This window comes from Centropristis striata, chromosome 16 (genome assembly GCF_030273125.1).
Source record: "Centropristis striata isolate RG_2023a ecotype Rhode Island chromosome 16, C.striata_1.0, whole genome shotgun sequence".
NCBI lineage: Eukaryota > Metazoa > Chordata > Actinopteri > Perciformes > Serranidae > Centropristis > Centropristis striata.
In genome coordinates, this window is record NC_081532.1 from 14981183 (window position 1) to 14995063 (window position 13881).

Genomic DNA, 13881 nt, shown 5'->3' on the forward strand with positions numbered 1-13881 from the left:
ATTCATTTCATCAGAGCTAGACCGATACTTGAGCCAGTGTTTTGGTGTATTTGTTGTCTAATAAGCAACAAGGTGAAATTCCTAAATGGCAAAGAATTGTTTGAGGTTTAGGGTTATACCAGCATGAGATTTTCATGATCCAATAACCGTCTAAGGAAAGATTACAGTTTCACGGTGTCACTGTCCAGGAAATTGCAAAATTATTATTATTGTCAGTTACAATGCCCCTTAAACGTGTAAAAAAGGTTTTGTTTAGTTATATGCTTTATAATATACACATTTGCTCATATAGTTGGAGTAAATTTTTTTAAACCTTTTTCCATGAAATGATTGTGACAATGTGACTTATTCTTCTTATTCTTAAAGTGTACATCTTCTCAAAACTTTATTAATCAATCTCTTCCAAACATATCACAATGAAAATGAAACCACAATTAACAGAGGATTGTGTTTGAAAACAAAATATTCCAACTTTATGGGCGACAGTGTAATTTAAACTTTTCACAAGTTTTAATGGAAGTGTGTGTAGAAAGTCTTCCTTTTGAAAGTACATTTTTTAATACCATAGATAGGCCACAGTATGACATCTTACCACAGTATACGGCAATACCGGTACATTGAAAATGTTTGTTTACAAGCCCCATTTCAAGTTGGGACGCTGTGAAAAATGTAATAAAATCTTAATGCAATGGTTATCAAATTTGTCTTGATCGAATACAGGACAAGAACAAGATATTTAATGTTCAAACTGATAAACTTTTGTTTTTTGATAATATATGCATTTTGTTTATGTTTCACACAGTGTTGTAACTTTTTGGAATTGGAGTATGTTCTTTTTTAATGAAAAAAATAAATATATTTGTGTGATAAGCAGCTTGAAAAACTGCGATATTGCACTTTGAATAAAGTAAACATTTTAAATTACATTCTGTCAAAATCCTTGCATGATGCTCAGGGATTTTTCTAGTTATTGATCAGACAGCATCAGCAGGAAAAATGCACTTTCAAATGAAATGATCATTTTTTTTATTGGTGCTTTTTATTTGTTGTATTTTCTATATAATGAAAGCAGCAGAAATGCAGAACTGAGAACACTTTCATATGTGTTCATATTCAACAATGTTGCCTCATATCGTGCAGCACTACTGTGAGACGGACATTAAAAGAATATTCCAATGTTTTTAGGAAATTTTCTCATTAATTCTCCTTCAAAGTCAGTAAGTTATTCAGAGAATAGGTTTCTTGCCTTCTTCCTTGTAGTCATGATACATACATACAATACATTTCTGATTAGCAATGGCTTTTCATCTCTATAGGTCACAGCAGGTTCAGTAGCAATGTGTTCATGACGCATGTTCTTATGGCTGTGGTTGCACGTCAGCACACTTTGTAAGATTTTCTGCTCACAGCAGTTAAATAAAAGTGCAGTGAGGACATCTGCACTATCAAAGTAAATTATTGAGAAATCAAACAACCAAATTATATGGAAACTGTTAATGGAGGAGCAAAAACACTTAATGTTGAACAAGACATTGGAAAAGAGTGTTTCCAGTCCAGTGTGCCTTCTTTTGATGCCTCACTCCAAGTGACAAATGAATTATGTTTGTGCCCACTTGTAGTAATTGTATAATTCTCTGCACATGTGTTTCTCGTACCATGCTGTGTGGAAAACTTTTTCTTGGTATTACATTAATAATATGTAATGAAAACAAATACAATTCCACTGTTGACTTTAATAAATTAACACAGTTTTCCACAGTGTTTGATGTGACTTGAACAAAGTAATTACACAGTTTTCCCCCAAGGTTCGCGTGAGCACATAATTGGATTTTCCAATGCATTCGACTTATTGAAGTTATATTTTCCTCAGTTGTGGGCATTAACGTACACCTCAAAGTCAAACAATGGTTTCCCCATTGCTTTGACATAAAAACTGTTTTCCTATTTGTGAAGCCCTCGCCACGGCTCAGTGGAACTTATGGTTTCATTACTGACTGTAGAGCGTTCAGCACGTTGTCTATTAAATCTGCTGTATATTGAAAGTCATCAAGCTGTGCTGGGAGTAATTTACCAACTTTTAATGTACATGTCATTTCTGCCTTCTTATTTTTCTCCTTTGAATTTGTTCTTAGGGACTCTCTCCAAAACAGAAACAAACATTTTGTGGCTTCTGGTGGAAGATCTCTGGGGCAGTGTGGTCTGTGCCTGGGAACTATTAGATAATGAAATGGTTATCAGTCAATAGACTTATTTATCTGGTGAGAAAAAGCACCTTTTATCATACTGATCTTGTGACAGTCTTTATCCCGCCACCTCAAGCTAAATGATCAGCGGCCTTCTACCTCCTGACTTTGGTTAAATGTTGCACAAGAACTCTGTACCTTGATGGAAATCTGTAGGTTTTTGCCTCTGCAGAGCAGTTAGATAACCCTCAACCCTCTACTGTTAATACAGTATTACTGCATGCTCAAGGACAGCTCTGACAGACTTCCTTATTTACTTTCAACACAGTTTCCCAGCTGGACTTTCAGATTTTTATTGGTGTTTAGATGAAAGCGACAGTGGTATAAGAAGTATTCAGATCCCTTACTTAAGTAAAAGTACTAATACCACACTGTGAAATTACTCAGCTACAAGTAAAAGTCCTGCATTCAAAAATTATTTAAGTAAAAGTACAAAAGTATCAGCATCAAAATGTATTTAAGTACAATATGGATACAATAATGTTATTGTATTATTAGTTTAGTTTCATTTCATTTATGTAAGTAGCATTTTACTGTTGTCCAGGTGGGGCTAATTTAAACTACCTAATATGCTGTTGTGTGGTTTTATCATTGTTTTTATACTAAACTTTGATCTGAAAAGTAACTAAAACTGGTAGCTAAATGTAGTGTAGTAAAAAGTACAATATTTGCCCCTAAAATGTATTGAAATACAAGTATATAATTACATATGTGGAAATACTCAAGTAAAGTACAAGTACCTCAAAATTGTAAAAATTTACAGTAAGAAAAAAGTACAGTACTTGAATGAGTGAATTTGAATGAGTGAATTTACTTAGTTACATACCACCACTTGAAAATCTGTCTAATGTTGCAAACGCAGGTTTATACTTTGTGCAATGTTCCATTGAATGCCAAAACATAGTGAAAAAGATAGTAAAATGTAATCTCACAGAACAACACGCCTGGCACATCTAGATGAGTTTGAGTTTCCAAGGGTCTGAAAAAATCTAAGTTAGTTCTCACATTATTTTTTTATTTCCTTTGGTTGGAGCACAAATTGGAAGAAATCTTTTTTTAAAATCGGTCAAACTGTTTGCTTGAAAAGTTAGTGTTTTGGCACATGGGATTTTATATATTTTATTATATTCTAGGGTAAAAAAACAACAACATTTCAGGATTTTTTTTCAGCATTGAATTATGCCAATGTTAAGACTATATAATCTTGATTCATAATGATCAGCAGATCATTGGTTTTATGCCCTGACAACTGCCATTCACATTCTCAAATTCTCCTTTAGAAAGATAGACTACATGGTATCGGGTGTGATATAGATGCCATATTTTTGGGAATGTATCACACTAAGGCCACCTGGTCAACTTTTTGATTTCACCCATCCTGCTTTTGATTTCAATAACTGAACATGAAAGCTTATTTTGATTGATTTTTGATTTAGAATTGAAATAGTGACAGCCCTCGTCCCATGTGCCCAAAGACAAATGCTATAACTAGAAAATTGTATTTTATTTTATCTATGAACTCATTACAAGTTGAGTATCACAAATATGCACACAAGTGTAAAATATATTTCAAATGGAAGCTGTAATATAAAAACAATGTTCGCATTTTTAAAATATCCTGACTTTGAATATTGACAAAGTGTGATTTTTCATGTGATCTAAAAATCCTAAAGTTGTTCACATTTTTTTTTAGAACAACATTTGTGGCATTTTTCCTTGGGCAAAATGGGAATGTATTACTGCATAATAACAGCTTCTACCACCTTAGGGTTTCTACAACGGCGTCTGTCTGTGTCAGATTAGTTATTTACAGTCCTAATGAAAAATGGCATAGGCCAACAAGTTAATATTTTCAAAAATAAATCATCACATAACAGTGTGATGCCAGAGGTCACATGACAATCATACAGAATTACAAAACTGGCATTTTTAAATGCATCCACTTTGAAGAGTGTTTGTGAAAAGATCCTTTGTTGGTGATCTCCAACACTGTTAGTGTGGGTGAGAGGCAGACATTGAAAAACTAAAACTAAAACAAATCAGTTTAAAGTGCATGGGTGTAGAGTTCATTCTTCAATTAGTTTATCCTCAGAAAAACAAACAGCAACTACTTTATTATGACAATCTATTATAGTTTAAGCCATTTTTCAGCAGAACTATTCCTGTTCTTATGTGATGATAAAATGAAAAAGTACTTCTTTGATAACATTTTTTAGCTTTATGAAACTGTGGCAGCATTTTCTTTTACTATTTTAAGATATTTAATGTACCAGCTCAGCATTAGTGGGCACATGACCCGAAAACACATTTACACCTGGAGATATATGTCACTGCCATATTGCTAAGAGCAGAACTCCAGCTACAGCATTGTGTGTTTAGCTCCACATGTACAGTCTGTTCAACCTGTAGCTTGTGCAGACGGATCTGGAGCAGGACATTAACTGTCCTCCACATCTGTCTGGCCTGCTGCCAGACCAATAAAGGTGTGAGGCAGCCTGAGGTCAAGCAGCATACTTTTCCTCGCTGTAATCACATGGCCATCTGTCAGAGCCTGTGCACCGCTCTCAACACTGCTTCCCTTCTGCCACCCACCTCAGCCACACATCACACATGCACAGCAACATAAATGTCTAACCGCAGAATCATGTGAGCACTATTCGATTTCGACAAAAGCTTTTATTGTCCTCCGTGACCGTGTTATTTTACAGCGATAGCGAAGAAATTCAGCAGAACATTCAACGCCAGCCGCAGCTTTTTTTTTTTTTTTTCAGTTTTAATGTCAAATTGGAAATGAATGAGTTATGACTTGTGCTAATTTATCATTTTGAGTTTTACAATGCAGCTGATAGTACTAGCTATGCAAGAGAAAACATTAATATTCGTCAATGCCAAATAGCACACTTGGTTATTCAAACCAGATCATTTCTTCATGGCTGTCTTGAGGTGATTTGTTTTTGGCTGCCAATGAAATAGGACCATATTTCAGATGTGCCCCGCTCCCTGGCCCTGTCCCCCCCTTCTCATCATCTCCCCTCTTTCCTTTCCTCTCACTCTCTTTCCTTATAACAGGATTTAGCATATCAATGGCGGATTAGCTCGTTTAACAAAAGCTTACTACTGCAAAGCCCCTTTCCACTCGTCTTTCCAGCCTGACTTGTGGACCTCACACACAGCTCCTCCGCACCGGGGTCTTTGGTGTGCGTGTGTGGTCGCGGCTGCTCGGCTGAATGGATTTGCGTTTGAAGATGACAAAAGACATGCTTAGTCACTATGGGCTTCGGAGATGTATGCAGTAGCATGTGTGGGTGATGGTGTGTGAGCGTGCATATGTGTAGAGGAGGTTTGTTTTTACATGCATGTATGCGTGTGAATAGAGAGATTTCTGCTCTGCACCCACAGGTTAGCCATCAATTATCACTTTATCTCCATGATCTGAACAACATACTGTTAAAATGTGTCCTAAACCTGCCAATCTATTGTTCTTGTACCTTTGGCTTCCTCCTGCTTTAATGGGGCATGGAAAAAAGTAGTGTCCTCTGCCCTCGCAGCCGTTACGTGCTGGCCTGCTCTGGAATGGGACCGTACAGTGGAAAGTGTTGCACAAAGTGCCAAAGAGGAGGTGACTCCAGCTGGCTAGATTTGGGCATCGACCCATGTGCGTGCGGGGTTCGAGAGCAGGCGAGTGGAGGAAAACCCCACCGTGACACTGCAGCCGTCTCAGGAAGGATGCCCCCCTCCTGCCCGCGTGGTGTTGGTTTGAGCCACATTAATCACCTCAGAGGGTGACAGGGTTTAGGATGTAGGTATGTCGGAAGGAGGGGGCAAGTTGGAAATGTTCCATTATACAGGCGCGTGCCTTGTGTTGAAATGAGATCTGAGCAAAACTTTCTCCTGTTTGTGTTTGCGATAGTTTGGATGCAGTGGAGATCATCTTCAGGGATTGGTTGATGGTAGACTGCGATGTAACACATGGAAGGATGAGAGTGTCTCTATACGATGAATTGTTGTCACAAAATATCCTCATTTGGCAAAAACACATGAGGACTCAAACACAACACAGGCCCACAGTGTTTGTGAAGGCTTATCTCTAGTCTGCACCACAATATTATCAACTCATTAGTATCATGGTGGCAATGTGTGTGTGTGTAGGAGTTTATGTCAGAAGAACGTGTGTTTCTATTTCCAAAAGACTGGAGGCGATCTTTTTTTGGGTTGTCCGTCTGTCCATCCATCCAAACAGTTCTTGTGAACGTGATATTTCAGGAACACCTTGAGGGACATTTTTCAATTTGGTCCACCTGGAATCAAGGATGAACTAAGTCAAATTTGGTGGTTAAAGGTGATCACGTTCTTGACCATAACTCAAAAAGTCAAATGCTAACTAGAATGTCATTCAGACATTTCCGTGGTACGAAAGTTGTTCTTCCGTGGCAATGAAGAGCAAATAAAACAGATCAGGCGAGCCATGAAATATAATCGGGAAACAAATTTCAGATTATTCCAACACCGCTTGAATGTAGCACAAATGCCCAATCTCGCAATGTTAATGAAAGTGAAAATTAATCCATGTGTCCGCCCCCAAATCTGGACCTGCTAAAAAATTTAATGGGAAAATGTAATGCTACACCCTCCTAATAAAGGGTGAATGAAAATAGGCCTAGTATTTTTTTGGCAAGGAGACAAATTACACCAAAAACTCAACCTCCTTGGCGGGGCGAAATATAACATTTTTTCACTATGAAGTCTAATAGAAAAAATAATGAAGTGATGACATATTTTTACACAGAAAGGACAAAGATCAAGTTCACTGCGAGGACATAATATTCCTCAAAAACACTTTTCTTACAGTTATTCAATGCCATAACTCAGACACAGAAGGCATGTTTGTCACCATATTTAACATTTGGTCAGAAACTGAATTGATGACAATACTCTTGGGGGACCTCCAAGTTTTAGAATTGTTAGCTTATTTGCTGCAACATCTACAGTACTGTGCAAAAGTCTTAATATTTGATATTTAATAGTCAAAAATAAATGTTAATATTTTATGTCAATTAACAAAATGCAAAATGAGTGAACAGAAGAAAACAAATCAATATTTGGTGTGACCACCCTTTACCTTCAAACCAACATCAATTCTTCTAGGCATTTTTTTCACACATCTGCCTCTGACTTTTGCACAGTACTGTATATAACAATCTTAGTGGGTCCATTCTCCATAACAAGTAGTTTGCATTGTCTACTGTCACAACTACAACATTATGTTCTGTCCTGTCTTCAGGTTATCCACCACAATGTCTCTTAGAGATGACAGCAAGTTTCTTATCAGAAATGATTCACTGCAATCAGTTGCGTATGCATTTTACACAATATATGAAAGCCTTAACCTCACACAACCTCAGTACCTGCATTTAGAAATGACCACATCAGCAATCATTGGGGTAATTTTGAGATGGAAACGATGCAGTAATTCAACACTCATTCAGTTTAAATTAAATTGCAATGTTTATTCAAAGGGTTCACCCAAATTACATTAAAACAAATTTACCTTTAGTAGAATATAGCAATGCGAATAGTTTTGGTTTTGACGTATCTGCCAGTGAGTTATCTACCTTCAAACCAAGACATTGGGGGTGAACTGAATCACATCTGGAACGCTCAACAGCAGTGAATCTTTCCAGAAACAATATCTAGATTACTGACTGATTGGTCCAATATGCCTTATGTTGCATTGTGTGCATTGCAGCTGTTGCATAACATGTACACAGAGGAATATTGCTGTATTATTCATAACCTATAGACAGTTCATGAATGCTGTACTAAGCATGGGAAAAATGTATTGCTGTACAAGAAGTGATGTTATGGTGCTATACTTTATTGATCCCTGAAGGGAACTTGTTCTCCTCCAATGGGAGATGAGAGTGTAGCTTGGGGGCAGGGGGGCCAGGTCCTTTGTTGGAGTGTGTCTCTGTCCGTCCACTCTGCTGCCTGAAAGACCAGAGCAGGGCTCAGCAGTCACCAGTTTCTGCGCAGAATAAAATTTTTGCCTTCGGACGGCTTATTCTTCTGGCTTTTGTTGACACGAGTCATCTGATACACCCATGTTTTCCTGAGCCATCAATCTGTCTCGCTGTCTCTGTATCTGTGTTTCTTGGCAGTTGGGATGCTCCAGGTGTCTTGTGTGTCCCGTGCCCAGACGCTTTGCCAACCCCCGGGTGCTCCTGGGCCGCAGTGGCATTGTTCTGTGTGGCCCATTGTTCGTGACCCTGGTTCAGGGGGAAACAGCTGGTGGATCCTCTAGTACCCGCCTGCTTGGCACTTAGACTGGTCTCAAGCCGTGGTGCAAAATGACCCAATTCCCACTTTGATACAAACCATTCAGGACAGCTCTGGCTAGGGCTGGGCGATATATCGATATAAAAGATATATCGATATGATTTTAAATATGACATGGAATTAGACCATATTGGATATATCGATTGGGGAAATTTTTCTTTATACAGTATATAAATGCTGCCCTTACTAGGGTTTGTCATATTTAGTTATTTTGTAATGTTCGTTATTCTTTTCTCATATAAATATATTTATTTCAGAAAAAGATTAGCCTATTTTACTTCATAGGCTATTTTTATTTCAGATATTTTTTATTTAAATGTGCACTTTATGGACCTTTGATTTAAAAAAAAAGGTACTCCTGTTGTCATACAGTATTTATGTTCACTTAAATAAAAAGTTTCAATAAAACTACTTGTGACATGTCATATTTGACTTTGACTGAACATTTGCTCTCACTTTGCGATAAAAATATTGCGAGCCTAAATATAGCCTAAAGCCTAACAGCCTAAATATATCGTAATATGACTTTTGGTCCATTTCACCCAGCTCTACTCTGAGCATCCATCTACTGCTGATCGGCTCTTTTCTACACTTTCAAGTTTGCAAAGTGATGCTTTGTGGATAGGATTGCTGCTATTCTTCTTTGTGCAAGCTTCAAGTTTAAGGATACACACAGATACTTGCATATACTCTGTTCATATAATTTGGTTTTAGCCCTTTTCTTGTGTCAAGAACATAACTCTTTAAGAGGCTATGGGCTGCCCTCAGTACAGGAAGTGACTCAGTATTGACTGGCGCTGCACTTCCTGTGAGCTGATTCTCCTCTACTCCTCTCAGGATGTTTGCCTCCTCCTCCTTCCCCGTCTCCCTCTCCCACCCTCCTCTCCGCCCCCTTCCTCGATCATGTGACCTTACGTCCCTCCAGGTCAGACCTGGCTTGTCTTAGTTTGACCCAGACATTGTAAATGACAGTGCAGAGTTGGGTCTTGGCACTTCTGGAATCCAGATGATTTTTCATTTTGTACACTTATTAAATAATGTCTTCTCCTCCACTGCTGGGTCCTCCCCTCCTCCTTTATAGTGTCTCTGAAAGGTCTGAGCAGGATCTCTCTCCTGAGCCACAGGGTTCAGATTACTTCAGTCCCGATACTGATGGTGATGTAAGCCACTGGAAATTATGTAGTGTGTGTGTGTGTGTGTGTGTGTGTGTGTGTGTGTGTGTGTGTGTGTGTATGTTTACAAAAGGTTTACTACAGAAGATTGTGATATAAGTCTGAGTAATGCGGTTAATGCATTTCTGCATTAATCATTAGCATCCAGAAACTCATCAGTCATTACTTATCAGCAGTTGTGGAAAAAGTATTCAGATCAAAATAAGTAAAATGACTCCACTACAAGTAAAAGTCCTGCATTCAAAACTTACTTCAGTAAAAGTACGAAAGTATCAGCAGTTGGGCTGGGAGATATATCAATATGAAAAATATATTGATATATTTTTGAATATGATATGGAAATAGACCATATTGCAAATATCGATATAGTTACCCCCCCCCCCCCCCCCCCCCCTTTTTTTAATATATAAATGCAGCCCTTACTAGGGTTTGTCATATTTAGTAATTTTGTAATATTTGTTATTCTTTTCTCATAAATATATTTATTTCAGAAAAAGATTGGCCTATTTTATTAGGCTAATTTAATTTAAGATTTTTCTATTTAAATGTGCACTTTATGGAGCTTTGAAAAACTCCTGGTTATAAAGTATTTAAAGTATTTATATTCACTTAAATAAACGGTTTCAATAAAACTACTTGCGACATGTGACATATTTTGACTTTGACTGAACATTTGCTCTCACTTTGCAATAAAAATATTGGGATATGTATCGTTTATCGATATTCGGCCTAAATATATATCGGGCTATGACTTTTGATCCATATCGCCCAGCCATAATCAGCATCAAAATGTACTTAAAGCATCAAAAGTAAAAGTGCTCGTTATGCAGAATGAACCCACTCAGATTGTTTTATATATGCTAAATATATTATTGGATTATTAGTATAGATGCATTTTTGGAAGCAGCATTTTACGGTGCACATTTTATGTGCTTAATTTATAAAAAAAAGTACATCTTTTTTTTTCATGTTTAATTATGACCTAAAAAACATACAGCTGTCAGCTAAATGTAGTGGAGTAGAAGTATAAGTTACATTAGTACAGTACTTGAGTAAATGTACTTAGTTCCATTCCACCACTGCTTCTCAGGCTTATAGCTTCACTAATATCTTCCCCTGTTTCTCCACCTCTCTGCAGTTCCCAGAGTGCGGCTTCTTTGGCATGTACGACAAGATCCTGCTGTTCCGCCACGACCTAAACGACGACAACATCCTGCAGAGGCTGACCTCGGCGGAGGACATCCATGAAGGAGACCTCATCGAGGTGGTGCTCTCTGGTATGTAGGCTGCAGTCAAAGTTGCCGACAAGGATGAATTGCTACTTAGCATCTTTGCGAAGGAAAAAATAACATTGACTCAAAAGACCTTTTGAAGTGTTGCTTTTGGCAAATACAAAGGTACAGACTGAACAAGGGGTTTTAATCATCCAGTGTCAAGAGTTTATACCTCGAAAATTGATTGGTTTGAAAATTCGAATGAGATATCCAAATAATTTTTCGCCTTTTATCATTAAAGCTTAGTGTCAGAGTCAGAAGAAGATATTGAAAGCAGTAGTTTGAAAGCAGCTGCTAACATTTAAAGTACTAATTTTGAATGATGGGACAGAAACCCAAAAGGACACTTTCAGCATGTGTGACCTGGGTATTGTAATGTCCCATAGAGACTTCCTTACTGAGACTTCAAAAACAGAATCAAAAGGACATAAAATTCTACCAAGCAGTACAAACCAAGGGTTTTAAAGTCCAAACAATGGTCTAAAACTAATAAACTAGAGGAAGCTTCATGTTTTCCATTTTTTGTGCCTAGTCATAGTTGACACACCTTCCAGTAAACACAGCCTGCAGTGTCTTGTTCAAGGGCACATCAGTGGGTCAGACTCCTCTGCTCTCACTGAAACTCTGCTGTCCAAATTAAATATTATTGTTGTGCAATTCGATCGCGTCAAGTGAATGACCCGACGCTTCAACCGCTTTTTATTTTGTTAAATAAATAGATTCCTTTTCTTTCTACTTCATCAAAGTTTCCATCAGATTGCCCACCTTTTCTAACGGCTACGCAGGTGTTTGGTTTTTCTCTGTCATATCCTGCGATGAATGAATCAGCTTCCTGCGCAGCGCTGAGACCAACAAACGGCTTAGAAGTATCTGTTCTGCTCTAATCTGTTCTCCTGCTCCATCTGTCTCCACTGGGAAGCACCTGACACCACCTGTGCTGAATATCTCCCCCTTCTCTCCGGGGCTGAGAGTATTGTTTGCAGGGATTTAGACTGGGGATGATTGTATAGGTTCAGGATCTGAGGATACTTCAGGCATCAGGGCTGAGGAATGTAGACTAAAGACTGGAGAACTTCCTTCTTTTTGTTTCTCACTGTCTGTGTTTGTCTTATGCTCTCTTTTGTGTCAGTCTTTGTTGCTCTCTTTCCCTCCTCGCTTTCTCTCATTCTAATCCCTCCTACCTCAACAAATCCGTCTGCAGGTGTAAGCTCCAGCAGTGGAGCTCGACAATTTATAGCCTGAGAGATATACCTGATGAAAACCGTCATAGAAGATCTCAGATTTGCTACACATGCAACTCATGCTGTTTTTTTTACTTCGTCTAACACTCAATAAACTTGGCCTTCTTCACGAGAGGGGCTTTGCATGTCAGACACTTGATCTCTGTTTGAGAAACACAAGCTGAGAGATTCACGTTTCCCAAGCCCTTCATTTGGTTCAGAGAAAATATGAGCCCTTTTTTTTCCGCCCCGCAATTTGTCTCCTGTCATCTTCCGTTCAGTTTTCCCCTAACCAACCTGTTGTTGGATTCCGCGGCTGTGGGAGAGAGACAGCCTGAATATCTCTCTCGCTGAGAGAGGGAGGCAGAAGTGGCTTTTTCTTGGCCATGGGCTCAAAGAAGAGGGTTTGTTTTTCCTGCAGTAAGTGATTGTAGTAGACCCGCGGAGTGTAAACACGCTCTGATGTGCGTGGCGGCCCTGGACTCAGCGGACACTGCGCAGGCCATCTCGGGCCCATGGGGCTTGAGGTTTGGCCTGACCGATTGTCCCTTTGTTCTGTTTTTCACTCCCTTAACTTCCCACCCACTTTCACAAGCTCCTTATTCACCACTGTAGACAGTGTGAAATTGATATTTAACAATACCTTCTGTTTGCCATAAATATGGCAAACTTGTTTTTGTCAGATGGAAACTTGTGGCCTCCAAATGGAAAACTCTGCGCCTCAAAGCAAACAGATAGCGCATTCATGTAAGCCTCTCAGCTCGTGAGAAGTGCTGCGAAAAACAACGTGTCGAGTTTGTGTTTGGTGTTGTTTGATGCTAATTAGCACGACGAGCATTACATAACGCCGCGGCTGCTAAGAAGCGGCCAGTTGTTTTGCAGACGTGTGTGAAAAAGCTCATGAATGCTGCCTTTCATGTGTCTGTGCCAGGGAGCTATGTTTGCCCCATGACATGTGACCTGCTTGAGTTCTTTCTTCTCTTTTAAATTAAACCCAAACTGCGAAAATCACCCCAGCAGCCATCCCTTTTCTCTGAAATGGAGAAAAAATGTGTCCTATATTGATGATGTGCATAGATATGAGCAGTTAAAGTACTGATACCACACTGTGAAATTACTCTACAAGTAGAAGTCCTGCATTCAAAAGTTCCTAAAGTAAAGTATCAAAAGTAAAAGTTGTGTTATGCAGAATGGCCCCACTCAGCTTGTTATATATATTCTATATATATAATTTCATTATTTGTATTGATTGCATTATGTAAGCATTTACATTTTTGTATAAATCAGCTCATTTTAACTAATTTATGTACTGTTATGTGGTTTAATTTAAAAAGAAATGGCTCATCACTTTAAATTTATCATGTTTTCATGACCTGAAAAGTAACTAAAGATGTCAGCTGAATGTGGTGGAGTAAAAAGTACAATATTTGCCTCAAAATGTAGTGAAGTAGAAGTATAAAGTTACATAAAATGTACCTCTAAATTGAACTTAAGTACAGTACTTGAGTAAGTGTACTTAGTTACATTCCACCACTGGGTATGAGTATATCAGATCAATTGAAGCAGTCATCCCAGGAATAGAATTAAAAATGAAGTTTGTGTCTTTATTTGTGTTGACCTTTGACCTGTCCTGCCT

General features: G+C 38.3%; 1 protein-coding gene across 2 annotated transcripts in view; it reads left to right on the forward strand.

Annotated features, from left to right (window-relative positions):
• prkd3 (protein kinase D3) overlaps positions 1 to 13881 on the forward strand; it is a 44832-nt gene that overhangs the window by 13905 nt on the left and 17046 nt on the right. For both annotated transcript variants that reach the window (XM_059353758.1, XM_059353760.1), the window contains exon 3: positions 10890 to 11028. In XM_059353758.1, the coding sequence (XP_059209741.1) occupies positions 10890 to 11028 (139 nt within the window). The remainder of the gene's footprint in view (positions 1 to 10889; positions 11029 to 13881) is intronic.